The sequence below is a fragment of the Branchiostoma floridae genome, chromosome 1 (assembly GCF_000003815.2).
Source record: "Branchiostoma floridae strain S238N-H82 chromosome 1, Bfl_VNyyK, whole genome shotgun sequence".
Lineage (NCBI taxonomy): Eukaryota > Metazoa > Chordata > Leptocardii > Amphioxiformes > Branchiostomatidae > Branchiostoma > Branchiostoma floridae.
The window spans coordinates 4512429-4530276 of NC_049979.1; the positions used below are offsets into that span (position 1 = coordinate 4512429).

Below are 17848 nucleotides of genomic sequence, written 5' to 3' on the forward strand. Positions count from 1 at the left end.
GGGTGCACCCAAATATTTTGATAGGCTTATGTATGTTAAGATGTCAGTATACTAAGTAAACAGCATATTCTTGACATCTGTGTGTTATAAAGATAATAAAATGACTGTCATAGTACTTCCTATTTCTGAAGAGCTCCGTTCAAATTACTAATTATAATAAGTAGGTTTGTAATTATGTTATTCTGATATTCTACTTTATTTTATGTGGTGCACCCAAAAATATTATGGTGCACCCAATTTTCTGGTTTGGGTGCACCAGTGCACCTATTCCAAAAAATAAATTTCGAGCCCTGCCAAGAGAAGCATCATACTTACTTGATACTTGATAAGGTCTTCTCAGGGTTGTGCCTGCATCAAGGCGATGTCTCTTATGAACCATTCTGCGCCATTCTAGGCAATCCTGGGCCATCACTTCTATCTCACGCATCGTTAGGTTGTTGTTTCCTGTAGTCGTCTTCAAGTCGTCTATAAAACTGTTTAGCCAAGTCAAGACAAGCATCATAACATGCTCCAAAGGTTTGACTGAACTACATGTATATTCCTCCAATTGTACGCAGATCACAGAGTTGGTGCACCAGCGTGACGTGACTCGTGCTCTGGTGAAGGACAAGGTCAACTCGCCCCTCAGCTTCAACTGGCTGTGCCAGATGCGCTTCTACTACAACCCCCGCAACACGGACGTGCTTCAGCAACTCTCCATCCACATGGCCAACGCCAAGTTCAACTACGGCTTCGAGTACCTGGGAGTGCAGGACAAGCTGGTGCAGACTCCGCTGACAGACAGGCTGTACCTGACCATGACACAGGCTCTGGAGGGACGCCTGGGAGGCTCTCCTTTTGGTCAGTCAACCTGCTTATCGTAGCCTTCTGTTAGAGAGAAAAACTACTTGTTGATTTAGATATTCTTGAAAGTTGAATACTAGCCTCAGCATTCAAAAAGGTAGTCACTAATGGATATCAGATTTAGTATTGGCCTTGAAATACTATTGCTCCAAAACAGTCTATGTCATATTTCATGTGTTTTTTTTTTGTTGAACAGGTCCGGCAGGAACTGGGAAGACAGAGTCTGTGAAGGCTCTCGGTCACCAGCTAGGTCGCTTTGTGCTGGTCTTCAACTGTGACGAGACCTTTGACTTCCAGGCCATGGGACGCATCTTTGTTGGTCTGTGTCAGGTAAGCCTTTCCAGTTGTATTACTGTGCCCACATAATTCCGCATATAAAATGGCTGCTAGCTGCTGTCAGTCAATTATGTTGGTGAGGGCAGGTTGAATGCCTCTTTGGGACTGTAAAAAAGTGGTTGCTGGTTGGGGAAGACAGTTGGTTGCTTTGGAGGGAGTCTTAACTATGTAAAAATGGACGGGACTGTTTCAATGTGTCCTCGACGGCAGGTGGTTGCCTGCGCCAGGTGGTTGCTCAGACAGATTTTACTGCATTACTAATCTGTATAGCTAATAAAACTTGTTAAACCATTTAGCTGTAGTATGGGAACCATGCCTAGATTATCAGTGCTAGCTCAGATTTTGTGGAAGGTAGCTTTTTGTATTGTTATGTCAAGTATGAGCTCTTAAATGCAAATGTCAAGATGAATGCCAAAAGAATGGTTGTAAGATTTTGTACTGTTGTACAACAGGTGGGTGCTTGGGGCTGCTTTGATGAATTCAACCGGCTGGAGGAGCGAATGCTGTCAGCTGTCTCGCAGCAGATCCAGTCTATTCAGCTAACACTGAAGGAATCCACACAGGGTAGGTCATGTCAGCTTGACTTAGGCCATGTTTATTTGATTAAATGGATCAATTTTTAGCCATTTCCAACAATAGAAAAAAGTTTTCCCTCATCTTGCTTTTTGCAAGTCCAGTATTCTAATATCTTCATTTACCCATCTCTGGATCCTCTGTCCATGGTCTGGCCCACTACAGATAAGTTCATGACCTTTCTTGGTCAGTTGTTATGGGTTATTCTTTGCATGTGGCCATACCAGTGGAGTCTGTTGTAGCGCAACATGGCATGGAGGCTGTGTAAACCTAGCCTACACCTAAGCTGTTCAGACGGCACGTTGTTTGTATTATATGTTATAACATGTTTATATTTCCTCTCCCAGACTCCCAGATCTCCGTGGAGCTGATCGGGAAGCAGGTGAAGGTGAACCCAGACATGGCCATCTTCATCACCATGAACCCTGGCTATGCCGGGCGCTCCAACCTGCCCGACAACCTGAAGAAGCTGTTCCGCAGCCTGGCCATGACCAAGCCGGACCGGCAGCTCATCGCTCAGGTCATGCTGTACTCGCAGGGCTTCCGCACAGCAGAGAAACTGGCCAACAAGATCGTGCCGTTCTTCAAGTATGTATATCTCCTTTTATTTTAAAGAATCTGTCACCATATGACTTTTTGCATGAATGTGGCATTTAACTCCTCAGGCTGTTTTTTGTTGTTATCTAAGCCATATATCTTCACCCCAGACCTTTTGCAAAAACATTTTTTTTCGACCTGTCGGTCCAATTTTTTAATGAAAAACTCTGCATCAAATAAATTTGGCGTAGCCAAAGAACTGTATCACCAAAGCATGATAGTAAATGACGGTCTTTTTTGTTTTTGCGACCAGTTGATGTTTTGATTCAGTTTGGGTTTGTCATGGTGCGACTGAAGTTGACTGGTATCCTCCTGTTTAAGTTTAGTGTGGCCACTAAATAAACGGTACAACTGAAGTTGATTGGTGTCCTCCTGTTGCCTCTAGGCTATGTGACGAGCAGCTGTCTAACCAGTCCCACTACGACTTCGGGCTGCGTGCGCTGAAGAGTGTGCTGGTGAGCGCGGGAAATGTCAAGCGTGACCGCATCCAGCACATCAAGGAGCTGAAGAAGGCGCAGGGAGAAGCCGTGGATGAGGGAGCCATTGCTGAGAACCTGCCTGAACAGGAGGTGACGGTCATGATCTTTGTCTCACAGTCACAGTGCTAGAACTTGTTTGCCTGATAGCTCAAGAATGGCATCACGGTATGCTGCTCACTTAAGATGTGGCAAGATACGGAGGACTTGTATGTAGGTAACTTTAGTTAGAACCTGCCTGAACAGGAGGTGATGGTCATGATCTTTGTTATTGTTACTATTGGATGGGCTGATTACTCTCTCTTGGCAGCCAGGGGCTGAATTGCGAGGAGCTTACAATAGGCGGGGCTAAATCGCAAGGGTCTGGAACTAGCTCTGCCATTCGGTGCCACTCAGGTGACATGGCATGTAAAGATATTGAAATAGATGCCGTTGAACCAAGCAGACTACCAGCAAAATTTACCCCTCAAAATGCAGGAAATAGCATTTTAGAGGGTCAAGGTTTCACAATTTTCTAGGGGGAGCAGACCCTAGACCCACCTATGATCGTTGCGCTTTCGGACAGGATTTCAAAATCCAGGGGGCCGAAAAAAGATTCAGGCTGGCTAGAACACTGATAGTTTCTCTATCCCTGTAGATCCTGATCCAGAGTGTGATGGAGACCATGGTGCCTAAGCTGGTACTGATAGTTTTCTCTATCCCTGTAGATCCTGATCCAGAGTGTGATGGAGACCATGGTGCCTAAGCTGGTACTGATAGTTTCTCTATCCCTGTAGATCCTGATCCAGAGTGTGATGGAGACCATGGTGCCTAAGCTGGTACTGATAGTTTCTCTATCCCTGTAGATCCTGATCCAGAGTGTGATGGAGACCATGGTGCCTAAGCTGGTACTGATAGTTTTCTCTATGCCTGTAGATCCTGATCCAGAGTGTGATGGAGACCATGGTACCTAAACTGGTACTGATAGTTTTCTCTATGCCTGTAGATCCTGATCCAGAGTGTGATGGAGACCATGGTACCTAAACTGGTACTGATAGTTTTCTCTATGCCTGTAGATCCTGATCCAGAGTGTGATGGAGACCATGGTACCTAAACTGGTACTGATAGTTTTCTCTATCCCTGTAGATCCTGATCCAGAGTGTGATGGAGACCATGGTGCCTAAGCTGGTACTGATAGTTTTCTCTATGCCTGTAGATCCTGATCCAGAGTGTGATGGAGACCATGGTACCTAAACTGGTACTGATAGTTTTCTCTATCCCTGTAGATCCTGATCCAGAGTGTGATGGAGACCATGGTGCCTAAGCTGGTAGCCGAGGACATTCCCCTGCTGCACAGCCTGCTGTCGGACGTGTTCCCGGGGATACAGTACACCAGGGCGGAGATGAAGGCGCTCCGCACCGAGCTGACCAAGGTGTGCCAGGAGATGCACATGGTCTATGGCGAGGGGGAGGAGATGGGCACCATGTGGGTGGAGAAGGTAGGAATCCTCTTACTAGTTCATGTCAAATTGCTCTTACCCGCTGTATCCAGTGCAACTTTGAATGCATAGATGGCATTGGCATCTGATTATGATATTGTATTTTATGTGTCGTTGGATATCATGTTGACTCTCAGTCAGCTCTACAAAGGTAACTAGTAAGTGACTATGATTTGGTAAATGAAATGTATGGCCAATAAATGACAATAGCAAGTCTTTAAAGTGTGCATGATTGATATTGCTCTTTGTTTCAGAGTATTTTTCTGTATTCTTGTAAGGTATCAAGTTACGTCTATGAAGATTAGACATTCAGGTAGTAAGATATGCCAAAAGACAGATACTCAAGCAATTGGATATGATTTTGGAAACAGACATTTCAGATAGCATCCACTATCTTTCATCAGGAAAAAATTCATACAGTTTGCTACACTTGTAGGTTCTGCAAGTGTACCAGATCTCCCAGCTGCACCATGGCTTGATGATGGTAGGACCCAGCGGAAGTGGGAAGAGCTCTGCCTGGAAGTGTCTGCTGAAGGCACTGGAGAGGCTGGAGGGAGTGGAAGGAGTGTCACATGTCATCGACCCAAAGGTCAGAGAGCACTCTGTAACAGGCATGCGTCATGGCGTCATTTGGACGCACTTTTCTAAGAAATTGGACTCATTAGACGCCCTTACACTGGGAGAAGATCCTCTGACAAGCATGAAATTCTGATTGACCAGGGATCGGATGCCACTAGGTCATTTGTGGTCAGTCTTCTACTGTGACCTCTTTCAAAGTATTTTTGCCTCTCAGAATATCTTAGAATGCACCATCCACCAAAACTGAGTCAAACATCATGAGGTCCATTTTAACTTGAAATCTCAAAAACTCTGCACCATGAAAGGTGGATGCCCCCCAACCCCCCTACAATAGTCACTTACCGCGACTCACCAAGAAATTTTGACTCCCTATAAGAAAATCCTAGCTAAATTTTAGCCGTAAAGCCGTGTGATAAGCAGCTCAGATATTACTAAAGTGGTGATTTGGGAGGCATTAAAAAAGTGCTATTAATTTCTTTAAGAAGTATGCTTTTAATTTTATATTTGCTGCCTTATAAAAGAAGGAGAAAGAAAAAATTGTGTTGAACAAAACAGTTTTGTATTGTGGAAGCCAGCACTACAAATTGTTTTTTGTGTGTGTTCCTTCAGGCTATCAGCAAAGACCATCTGTACGGCACACTGGACCCCAACACCAGGGAGTGGACAGACGGTCTGTTCACACACATCCTCCGCAAGTAAGACACACATTTCACTGTGCTGAGGACGTTAAGAACCATTGTGTACTAGTCATTCCTCTCATTTACTCTTAACATTTATTTAATACTTTTTATTCTTCACAAATACATTCAAACCTGTATTAGCGACCACCTTTGCATAGTGACCACCAGGCGATTGCTGTCACTTTTTGTTGGTCCCTTGGATTTTTCCCATTGACCTAAGCATTAATTGTAGTTTGCGGGGATTTGGAGTTCCCGGCAGGGTCATTTTGGCGGTAGCAGAAGGTACGCGTGCCTTGAACGTTAGAGCAAGTCTTTTAAGTCAAATCTACCAACATTCTGCATGGCAATATCAATCATTTCCTGTATATTTGACGTTTGCAGGGTGAGTTGAATATTGAGACGATCGAGACAGCGTTACTTGGTGAGAAAGATTAGTGGGCACTGGGTACTGAAAACGTGTAACTTATTGCTCGTGGTCAGTCGATCACAATTTTCTCTACAGTGGCCACATTTCTCCACTCCCTTGAGTGGCCGCTATAGACAGGTGGCCACTATAGAGAAAATTTTGATTTTGACTGTATACTTTTGATGTATACTTGTAAAGATACAAGAAGAAAAGTGTTTGTACATGTCAGTATTTGAGCTTTAACCTGTCATCATTTACGGGGTTCCTGACCTGTGGTTTGTGCCTATCTGAAGGATTATTGACAACATCCGTGGAGAGCTGCAGAAGCGACAGTGGATCGTGTTTGACGGAGACGTGGACCCGGAGTGGGTGGAGAACCTGAACAGTGTGCTCGACGACAACAAGCTGCTCACCCTGCCCAATGGAGAGCGTCTCAGCATCCCGCCTAATGTAAGTATATGACATGCCAGCAGTCTGTTAGATCTATTTATTTATTTATTCGGAAATGTGACAAATACATGACACAGACTCACAGGCAGCATTGCTGATAATGAAGTCTACAAGCAGGGACAAATACACAAGAATGGTAAATCATAACACTACCCAACACTGGCATAATCAAGAACTAACAATATATCTGACAAGTTAATCTAAAATTGGTCTGTTAGATCTATGCATCAAATACTGTAACTGCATTTAAGTTCACTGGGATTTAATTTCGTTGTAGCGGGAAAAGGGACTGTTTGCGTTGGTTTTAAGTTAGCAGTAGCACCATGCACTGTAGTCTCTTACTACCATGGAAAAAATGTTTGCGGTGGTTTAAGTTTGCGGTGGTTTAAGTTTGCGGCGAATTGGCAACGCAAAAACCATGAATATAAAACTGCCGCAAACATTTCAGAATCTGCATTTACAGTACCATCAGCATCAAAACAATCTGTATGCTTGCTCCTGGTTGGTGAGGTAGTGGTCATAATATGCAGCAAAAGTAATTATTATTTTTGGATGATGTACATTGTCAGCTATTAGGTACCCTGAAGTTTGAAAAAAAACTCAAATCCTCAAGGGATATTTGAAAATGGAAAGACTAAGAAACAACATGCAACTTTCCAGTGATAATGTTTTACATGGCTTTTCTGTATCTGCATCTATACAGCCGGTATAACCGCCCTTCAGAGTAACACACCAGCTTCGCAGGTACACGGCGAGGCAGCAGCTGGTTATATTACACTGAACGACCCGTCACACCTAACTTTTGCACATCTATCTGCAAGCATTCTTTAAAACTATCCACACTTCTGCACACAGGTTCGCATCATGTTTGAGGTTCAAGACCTGAAGTACGCGACGCTGGCCACTGTGAGCCGCTGTGGCATGGTGTGGTTCAGCGAGGACGTCCTGTCGACGGAGATGGTGTTCGACAACTTCCTGTCTCGCCTGCGCAACATCCCTGTGGAGGAGGGGGAGGAGGAGAGGACCTATGGTCAGGAGGCAGACAAGGAGGAGGTCTCACCTGTCTTGCAGGTATGTTCGTCTCACACAGGTGTGCGGTAGATTCAGATACATGCCGATGAAGATTAGACATCCAGGTAATAAGAAATGCCAAAAAGCAGTTACTCAAGCAACTGGATATGATTTTGGAAACGGTCAGACGCTTCAGGTCTCGAGCCATGCCATCAATATTTGTGAACATATCTGAGAAAAACAGAAGCAAGCAAAGTTATTAAAGTGCCACTAAGAACAAGAAAAAACTACTGACATTATCAACTGTAGGGCTGATATCAATTAGGATTTTACCATGGTCAATATTGACCGAAGGATGCCATATATTTGTGATCAACTTCCAAAACTGGTTTTATTTTCTGTATCCAGCTCCAGCGAGATGTAGCCAACCTGCTGACCCAGTTCTTCACGTCCGATGGGCTGGTGATCAGGTGCCTGGAGTTCGCAGCCCAGCAGGAGCACATCATGGACTACACGCGCCTCAGGGCCCTGGGCTCGCTCTTCTCCATGCTCAACGAGGCTGTCCGCAGTGTGCTGGCCTACAACCACTCCCATCCAGACTTCCCTCTGACGGTGAGGCCATGTTATCTGTATCTGTATCTATATAGCTGGTGTACCCGCCCTTCAACGTAACATACCAGCTTCGCAGGCACGCTTTTGCATCCTGCCTTAAGAAATTTGTGGTGTCTTTGGAACTTGATGTGAAGCAAAGCACAAGCTTTCTTTAAGTTGCAAGATTCAGTTTGACCAGCTGGAGAAGTACATCCCTCAGATGTTGGTCCATTCGCTGTTGGGTCCCTGGTTTTCTTTAAGTTGTAAGATTCCAGTAGAAATGCCAGATGATTGTTTACATGTTGATGTTCTTGTTGTGCTCACAGTTTGACCAGCTGGAGAAGTACATCCCTAAGACGTTGGTCCATTCGCTGCTGTGGTCTCTGGTGGGAGATGCCAAGATGAAGGTCCGTGAGGAGATGGGCACCTTCATCAGAGGAGTCACCACCATACCGCTGCCTCCCAACCCGAGTATCCCCATCATTGACTTTGAGGTGAGCAAGGGGGTTGTTCATCATTGAAATGTATTCTTGTTACAACAAGTGGTATTTAGGTATATGAGAATTCTGTGATATATATTAAGCATCCTGTTAAAACTGTGAAAGCCTCTAGGATATAGAATTCTTTATACACAACCAGTGAGTACTTAATTTGCTTACGTTTTGATGTCTCTCAGACGCCTTCCTCAGAGCTTGAGTTCTGCTTCTCGCCGCTATTTGTAGCCGATGTAGGCGAGAAGCAGAACTCCAGTTATAAGCTCTGATGAAGGTGTCTGAGAGACATCGAAACGTAAGCAAAGTAAGTACTCACTGGTTGTGTATAAAGAATTCTCCTATATCCTAAATTCTAACAACCTGATGAAATTATTTTCGGGCTCTATTGTGATCACATAAGTTGATGCCTTGAGTGATTTTTGTTGTGTGTACCTGATCACCAGCTGAGCATCACGGGAGAATGGCTGCAGATTTTTCACCGCTATATCATATGTAGCCAATATAGCTGGCGCTTTCGGGTCTGAAAGCCTCCATTGTGATCACATAAGTTGATGCTTTGAGTGATTTTTGTTGTGTGTACCTGATCACCAGGTGAGCATCACGGGAGAATGGCTGCAGATTTTTCACCGCTGTATGTAGCCGATATAGCTGGCGCTTTCGGGTCTGAAAGCCTCCATTATGATCACATAAGTTAATGCCTTGAGTGATTTTTATTGTGCATACCTGACCACCAGGTGAGCATCACGGGAGACTGGCTGCCGTGGAATGCCAAGGTGCCTCAGGTGGAGGTGGAGACCCACAAGGTGGCTGCCCCGGACGTGGTGGTGCCCACGCTGGACACCGTTCGCCACGAGGCCCTGCTCTACACCTGGCTGGCCGAGCACAAGCCCCTGGTACTGTGCGGACCTCCCGGCAGTGGCAAGACCATGACTCTCTTCAGCGCTCTCCGTGCACTGCCTGATATGGAGGTAAAAGAGTTGATGAAGTAGATAGATGGAAAAAATAAAAGTAATAAAATAATAAGTCAATATCAATTTCCTCCTGATTTTGGGTTTCCAACAAAGTTTTAGTCGTTGTCAAAAGACTCTGTCCTTTTCTTGAATAGTGCTATAATTAATAATTTCCTGATATGGAGGTAAAAGAGTTGATGAAGTAGATAGCGAAAGTTCTTCCTGATTTTGGGGTTTCCAACATAGTTCTAGCCCTGCCTTATCTAGGACTATACAGCCACCTGCGAACTCATATGACAAGCTGAATGGTGGTCGATATTGATGATGAAAGTGGTCCTCGTCAATTGACAGTTGAATGAACAGTTGAATGAACAGCCCTTCTCATTCTTATAATGAATGTGCTATTAAAATAAGACTTAGTCCAGCTGATAAGATCTATGAAAGATAGATTTTTCAGACATTTCTTGAATAATATGTCTGATTTATAGTTACAGGCTTACAGTTGTATATGTACACATGAATGGGTATCTGGTTTGCTTTATATTTTTATATTTTGATTAGCTATTCATTTTGACATGTTGTTTTCTTTCTATAGCTGGGCTTACCAGCCAACCTGCATGAGTTGGAGGTAAAATGGTTTGGACATGTTATGACCTCGTTTTTGTTTCAGACTTTCTTCTTTCTTACAGTTGCTTTGTCATTGAGTGCTTCTATTGGTGCGCTCAACAAATCTAACATGTATTGGTTATCATTGAGTTGCTTTCCAACTCTTGTGTGGTTCCTAGTATCCAGCCTTGTTCCTGTGTATAACTGTGCTTGGGAACTTTTGTTCAGTAGTGCTTTTCACTTTGCGCTGGAAGTCTCAACTATCTCTATCTGTTGGGACTTAGTTTGCACTATCATTCCAACTGCAGACACTGTAAAGTCCCATCTAATTATCCTTTGTGCTTGGCAGTGTATCTGATTTGTTTGATATGTGCACCAAAAACCATCAATCACTTGGATTCACTGTCACAAGAACATTGATGAAGTTTGGATGAGTTGAGGTATTCATTTGGACAGTCACGAATTTTTGTAGTAGGGTTTGCTCAGTTGCGCTCTATGATTTTCCATGTTTCCGTTGCATTTTGACATATCTTTGTCATAACAGATTGATCACTCATTGATAGTGGATAACAAAATCAATGCCATTCAGGAATAAAACTTTCTTGAACCCTAGTATCCTGCTCCAATATGGGAGCTGATGAATTAGATATACAAATGTATTTAAGTTCAAACATTACAACAGAAATTGCCCTGATCAGTACATGGTAAAATACAGTTCAAAAATTAAACACACGATTGTAAGCAGAAGAATTGAGTTAACAAGAGCAGCTTGTCCCTTGATAATCAATTAGTAAGGTAGAATGTACCTGACTTAATGTTATGTTTGAGTCGAGAGTCTGCAGTTCTTTATCTGCATACTAACAATACAGCTTTCTTTGTTCACTGACTTTGATAGAAGGTGTTTGAAGTCTTCTACCAGCTGCAAAGTTTTGAGCTGTTGCTTCTAGGACTTTGTAAAACCAGACGTCCTATACTACAGCACTATATTTTTATTCTCTCAATGTCTAACAGTTGTATTTTGACTGTGATGTCCTATTACCTAAATCAAAGCTTTGATAATGGCTAAACCAATGAGGTTTAGTTTCCTTAGTGACAAAAAAACAAAACTCTACTTGGTGTATATTTTGCAATGCATTGACTGCATTTATGCAACAATCATAAGAGACGGTGTATCAACACATGTAAAGCAAGTAGGATGTATCTAACGACATTTCCCTGGACACCCTAGGTTGTTGGACTGAACTTCTCGAGTGCGACGACCCCGGAGCTGATGCTGAAGACGTTTGATCACTACTGCGAGTACCGGAGGACCCCCCACGGACTGGTGCTGTCTCCCATCCAGCTGGGCAAGTGGCTGGTGGTCTTCTGTGATGAGATCAACCTGCCAGACATGGACAAGTATGGTACGCATCAAAACTGCTCCTTATTCACTCCCAATCTCCAAGCAGATCCTTCGATGGCATAAGATAGTACCAAACTGGCCAAGGAGTGTAGTCAGCTAAGAGGTGTCCATTTGCCAAGAAATGAAACACACTCCTAAGCCGGCTTCACTCCTCTGGCAGCTTTTGATACTATCCTATGCTACCGTAGGATCTGCTTGGAGATTAATTCACTCCCTCGTAGGACACTCGTAGCAGTGTTCTCTCCGTAAGATTTTGATATGACAGTGGTAAACTTGAAAAAAGGAAAGTGGTCTGATGTGAGAATGAAGCACCACTATTTCATCCTTCCTGGGGATACCTGCCTGATCATTAGAATGTTTTCAATCAGTTATACGCTCAGTTAACCCTACTCAGTGCTTGTCGAGTTACTGTCTGTGACAGTTGTTTTTGTTGTTTGTTTTTTAAGGACTTTGCTCAGTGCAAGGCCATTGACCACTTCTAAGTACTGAACTACGCTCATTGTAGCAGCATCTCTTCTCCCTAAGTCAGAAACATCGAGCTTCGGCAAGTTAGACTAACTGACCGAATAGGCGATACAGGGGTTATGAAGGCTTTTGGGGAAAACTCCCTACCCCATGTAGCCGGAATGGTTTGACCCCTTCATACCAGGAAGGTCTTACTCTTTTCGATAAGTGTGGCAGGTTTGTTGAAGTTTGCATTGACGTGTGACTTGTGCCCTCTGCAGGCACGCAGCGTGTCATCTCCTTCCTGCGCCAGATGGTGGAGCACGGAGGCTTCTTCCGCTCAGCGGACCAGCAGTGGGTCAAGTTCGAGAGGATCCAGTTTGTGGGAGCGTGCAATCCCCCAACGGACCCAGGCCGCAAGCCTTTGTCTCACAGGTAGGCACTGTGACTGGGTACCAGTACGGTGTACTGGTTCAAAGCTGGGTTTTCTCCTTGGACCGGTCTGGAAAAAAGCCAGACCTAAAAAGAATCAGTCCGCCGATTAGAAAATGAACAGATTATACCGACAGGCATTCACGCGTTTTGGGGCTTACCAACCTAAGAAAATAACGAGTGAAGTACAATGTAGGGGGAGTTGTTAGACATTTCTATCAAGCTTCTACAGACAAAGTTGGTGTAAGTTAACAAGGCATTAGTCTTGTGCATGAAGATTATAGGATTATAAAACGCCAGTAGAAGTCGGATGCTCCGTCAAACAGATTCCCCTGTAACGAAATTGACCATTGTTTTGAATATAGCTCACTCACAAATTGTCACTGACAGTTAGGTCTGGGCCTGGACCTGATCCTCTGGACTTGGACCGTACCTGTACCTGAATCTTCTGATGGTACCCAACCCTAGTAGGTACTGTGAAATAGTCACCTGGCTGCAGACCTGGAGCAAGGAGGAGTTGGCAGTACCTGTTGTCCATGGAAAATGTCATTGTAAATGCCTTACAGAAAAAAAGTATATTTCAATATTAAGGTTTATTTACACCATGGCTGTGTACAGTAGTAACTACTTGGACTCAGAGGCAACAGTGTTCCAACAACAACGTCTCTAAATTCTGTAGTGACCAATCTCAAAGGGCTACCCTTCTGACAAATGTACTTGTTGTGTTACAGGTTCCTACGTCACGTCCCTGTGGTGTATGTGGACTACCCTGCAGCCCCCTCCCTCATGCAGATCTACGGCACCTTCAACCGTGCCATGCTGCGCCTCATCCCCACCCTGCGTACCTACGCAGAGCCTCTCACTATGGCAATGGTGGAGTTCTTCACTATGTCACAGGTGGGTGGGTCATTTTTCGGTTGTACATGTAATTCGGAGTGAGTGAGTGAGATCAGGGTCCTTTGTTGGAATTTTGCTCCTTGGGACGGACAAAAATGTTGCCCATTCCATCCCCTGTGACAGTTCAAAATCGGCATGCTGATGTTGGGCAGGCTGCTATAAGCGAGATTTAATCAGGTTAGACCCTCTTGTGGTCTGAACAAAAGGACAAAAAAAGTCCTTCCCACGCCTAATGGTGCATAGGGCGGTGCCCATCTCCGTTTCAGTAGCCTTGGGCCACACAACTTTGCAATCACTACAGCAGGGGGCTAGTTCACTGGTAGTGGCGTGTTCAGATTCTTTCCTGAATGCTGAGTGCAGAGAATGCAGCATGTACCATTTTTAAAGTCTTTGGTATGTTTGGCCGGGATTAAGCTCAGGACTTACTGAATGCAAAACACTCAGCCATTGCACCGTTATTGTGGTCTGAACGAATATCTGATTTTCTCTTGTTTTCTCCTGTGATTCACAGGAGAGGTTTACTCAGGACACCCAGCCACACTACATCTACAGCCCACGTGAAATGACCCGCTGGGTGCGAGGCATCCTGGAGGCGCTGCGGCCCCTGGAGTCCCTCCCCGTGGAGGGGCTGGTGCGCATCTGGGCCCACGAGGGCCTCAGGCTCTTCCAGGACAGGTGAGCAAGAAATAGATCAAACATTGTGTTTTATTAGGTATACAGTAGGGTAGACACATTCCTCAGCTAACCGACATCTATCGCACCGCAGTCATCCCTCAGTAAGACATCTGGAGCCACATAGTTCAAGTTTCTGAACCTATATTCATTCTGCCATTGTGTTTTATAAGGACAGATCAAATATGAGTATCAGAGAAAACTCTATTTTAGGGCCTCAGGCTATTCCAGGACAGGTGAGGCTACACCAAATTTATTTCTTGCTTCTCAGATTTTTTCAGAAACAAATTGGACCAACAGGTCTGGAAAAAAGTGAAACTAAATTTTTTCAAAAGGTCTGGGGTATATATGTATCATCAGCATTAATACCATGATTCAATCTTGTTGGTGTCAGGCTGGTGGAAGAGGAGGAGCGTCAGTGGACAGATGAGAACATCAACATGGTGGCGCTCAAACACTTCCCCAACATCGACCAGCAGAAGGCTCTGGGTCGCCCCATCCTATACAGCAAGTGGCTGTCAAAGGACTACGTACCTGTGGACAGGGAGGAGCTGCGAGAGTACACCAAGGCTCGCCTCAAGGTAATGTTTCATGTTTGGATTTGTGAGATTGACTTAGTTAGATGTAATAAACCATACAGTTGACAATTCTAAGGGTTTAGCGTGTGCTGCTAAAGGATCGTATTATGAGCATAGGACCATGCATGATTCTTCTACTTCTTCCGATAATATCCATCTGCCTAGAAATCAGCATTTACTAGCATGTTAGGCCTATATGAGAAGGTGGTTCGCCAGGCCTCTATCCGGTTGATTTGTAGCAAATCACCAACTACAGACCGAACGATTTGCATAATCTTTGTGATTCCATGGGTCCCCTGTGGCAGCAGTTAGGAAATATGAAAGAAACTTCATTCAGCCTGCTCCTACACTCTTTTCTTTCTTCCTTTAGTGCCCATGATCATTAATATATTCATATGATCATTCATGGCACAGTCTTTATTCAACGTCCTATCCGAGGGACGTCCCTAGCCAAAGCTAGGTACTCATTTTTACCTGATCAGGAGTGAAGTGCGGAAAGTAATGTAAAGTGCCTTTCCCAAGGGCACACGATCAGTGACACTGCAGGGTTTGAACTTGGGACCTCTTGGGCCTGAGCCCAACGCGCTGCCAATTACGCCATGCGATCTGACAAAATTCGACTCTGAAACTCTTCTAACTCTCCTGCCAGGTGTTCTATGAAGAGGAGCTTGACGTGCCGCTGGTCCTGTTTAACGAGGTTCTGGACAACGTCCTGCGCATCGACCGGATCTTCCAGCAGCCACAAGGTCACCTGCTGCTGATCGGAATGAGCGGGGCTGGCAAGACGACCCTGTCGCGCTTCGTCGCCTGGATGAACGGACTGACTGTGTATCAGATCAAGGTCCACAGGTGGGGAAAACATCGCTCCTCAACATTTTAACTACTGTAAATGCAGAAATGTTTGTGGTTGTTGCAGTGGCCCTCCACTGCAAACATTTTTCCATTATAGTTTTTGACTACAGTCTATGACACTACCGCAAGCTTAAAACCACTGCGAACACTCCATTTTCCCGCTACTGCGAAAGTAAACCCCGGCAAACTTAAATGCATTTACAGTTAACAAAATAGATGAATATGTTTGACACATCAATTAGCATGTCGAGTCTCCGTAGACATCCTTTTTTTTTGTGCAATTGAAATATCTCCAACAGACTTGGCTAAGCTGTTGACTTTCCTTACCAACAATTTTACCACACAAACTCCAATATTTCTGGCTCTTTCTCTTTACTAATATGCGTTTTATATATTTTCTTGACCATGATAGGAAGTACATGGCAGCAGACTTTGATGAGGACCTGAGGAATGTGCTGAGACGGTCGGGCTGTAAGGACGAGAAGATCGCCTTCATCATGGATGAGTCCAACGTGCTGGACTCGGGCTTCCTGGAGAGGATCAACACTCTTCTGGCAAACGGAGAGGTATGCTTTTAACCTGCCCACAGAACTTCATAACGTGCACGTGCATGCATTAAGGTTTCCCATATCAGATTTGATACTGTTAACTCCAGTTCTTTTGCGACAGGGGTCCGAGGTAGTGCGTGACAAAAAAGCGACGAAAGGCTTCCGAGGGTCTATTTGAGTTTGAGTTAACATTTCTCACTATTTACTGCGAAATGACATTAAAAGTTAACATGGCTGAAAATTATGAAATTATGTGTTTTTGGTGCAAATTGTGTTTCGGCCTGATCCTCATTTCCGGATATTCTTACGACTCTAACGGAGAGGTATGCTCATGTTACGATTTTAAACTTTTAAATATCTGTACACAAAATAAAGTGCCTACCAACAAGCTTTTGATCAGTGCTCTGATCCTTATCAAGTTGAAAAGACCCAAAGCCTAAGTCACACATCCAGACCGGAAGTGTGACGTCAGCAAGGGTCCCCCCCCAAATAGTAGCCAAGAGTTTCTCATGTTGCCATCCTGCTCAGGATGCTGAGTATGTCGTCCTTCTCCCCCCAGGTGCCAGGACTGTTTGAAGGAGACGAGTACACCACCCTGATGACCCAGTGTAAGGAGGGTGCCCAGCGGAACGGGCTGATGTTAGACACCGGCGAGGAGCTGTACAAGTGGTTCACCCAGCAGGTCATGAGGAACCTACACGTGGTCTTCACCATGAACCCATCCTCCCAGGGTCTGAAGGACCGGGCTGCCACGTCACCCGCCCTCTTCAACAGGTCAGGGGAAACACATGGAGTATCAGTAACAACTTTACCTTGTATCTGTAATGTATTGTATTGTATCTCTAGAAGTGTGTAGCCGTAGTTGCGTATTTACTTGAATTTGTTTACTCAGTAACTGTCGCATTCTGGAACCCTGCTCTTGGGCGGGGTGACCCCCTACTCGAGCACGTCGAGTTGTTGTTGCTTACTCCACGATCTATACCTGTTCAAAGCAAGGAGGTTGAATTCTTTTTCAACCTCCTTGTTCAAAGGAAGGTGTTCTACAACCGACAGAACGTTACCGGTGTCCTCTTAAATTAAAGGTGCAGTTACGTTCTGATTGTCCTAAAATTCAGACGTGCGTCTCCGTCCAGTCTTATCTTATTGTAACACCTTGTTACTCAGATGTGTGCTGAACTGGTTCGGAGACTGGTCAGAGGGAGCCCTGTACCACGTCGGCCTGGAGTTCACCAGCAAGTTGGACCTGGAGCGGCCGGACTGGAAGCTGCCCGACTACATCCCCCAGGCGTTCGAGGGGCTGCCTGACATGCCGACCCACAGGGACATCATCGCCAACGCCTTCGTCTACGTGCACCAGACGCTGCACCAGGCCAACCAGAGGCTGAGCAAACGTGGCGCCCGCATCATGGCCATCACACCTCGCCATTACCTGGACTTCATCAACCACTATGTAAGGATTTACTAATCTCCAAGCAGATCCTACGGTAGCATAAGATGGTATCAAAAGCTGGCAGAGGAGTGAAGCCAGCTTAGGAGTGTGTTTTGCTACAAGGCAAATGGACATCTTTTGGCTGACTACTCTACTTGGCCAGTTTGATACTCTCTTATGCCATCGTAGGATCTGCTTGGAGATTAAGGATTTACCTCACAGATGACGACATAAAACAGCTCTTCCTTGAAAAGTACCCAAATACGATCGCACAAGAGTTTACTTGCAGTGTAGTCCTGGGTATTAATCATAGACATTTTATGCAGGAGTTATTAAGACTACTGTGTATGTGACTTAGTAAACAAACTAGGCGTAAACTGTTGGTCTCTGTGAAAGTTTGACTTTGGCAGGGTCAGTTGAATTTTGAGACAATTGAGACAATGTTACTTGGTGAGAAAGATTAGTGGGTACTGAAATCACTCACTGAAATCGTGTGTAACTTAATTGCTCATGGTCAATTGATC

The 17848-nt window shown here is 44.7% G+C and overlaps 1 protein-coding gene across 13 annotated transcripts in view; it reads left to right on the forward strand.

Moving 5' to 3' along the window:
- The window catches only part of LOC118422370 (cytoplasmic dynein 1 heavy chain 1-like), a 67229-nt gene that overhangs the window by 27688 nt on the left and 21693 nt on the right, over nucleotides 1-17848 (forward strand). For 12 of the 13 annotated variants that reach the window (XM_035829900.1, XM_035829893.1, XM_035829907.1 and 9 more), the window contains 23 exons: nucleotides 558-840; nucleotides 1040-1173; nucleotides 1632-1743; nucleotides 2100-2340; nucleotides 2735-2918; nucleotides 4091-4303; nucleotides 4740-4892; nucleotides 5492-5577; nucleotides 6262-6418; nucleotides 7274-7489; nucleotides 7838-8041; nucleotides 8347-8514; nucleotides 9249-9482; nucleotides 10060-10092; nucleotides 11299-11473; nucleotides 12198-12351; nucleotides 13080-13245; nucleotides 13757-13920; nucleotides 14312-14498; nucleotides 15145-15344; nucleotides 15760-15913; nucleotides 16455-16669; nucleotides 17060-17345. In XM_035829900.1, coding sequence (XP_035685793.1) covers nucleotides 558-840; nucleotides 1040-1173; nucleotides 1632-1743; nucleotides 2100-2340; nucleotides 2735-2918; nucleotides 4091-4303; nucleotides 4740-4892; nucleotides 5492-5577; nucleotides 6262-6418; nucleotides 7274-7489; nucleotides 7838-8041; nucleotides 8347-8514; nucleotides 9249-9482; nucleotides 10060-10092; nucleotides 11299-11473; nucleotides 12198-12351; nucleotides 13080-13245; nucleotides 13757-13920; nucleotides 14312-14498; nucleotides 15145-15344; nucleotides 15760-15913; nucleotides 16455-16669; nucleotides 17060-17345 — 4119 coding nt within the window. The remainder of the gene's footprint in view (nucleotides 1-557; nucleotides 841-1039; nucleotides 1174-1631; nucleotides 1744-2099; nucleotides 2341-2734; nucleotides 2919-4090; nucleotides 4304-4739; nucleotides 4893-5491; nucleotides 5578-6261; nucleotides 6419-7273; nucleotides 7490-7837; nucleotides 8042-8346; nucleotides 8515-9248; nucleotides 9483-10059; nucleotides 10093-11298; nucleotides 11474-12197; nucleotides 12352-13079; nucleotides 13246-13756; nucleotides 13921-14311; nucleotides 14499-15144; nucleotides 15345-15759; nucleotides 15914-16454; nucleotides 16670-17059; nucleotides 17346-17848) is intronic. The other variant, XM_035829915.1, reaches the window with a different exon arrangement.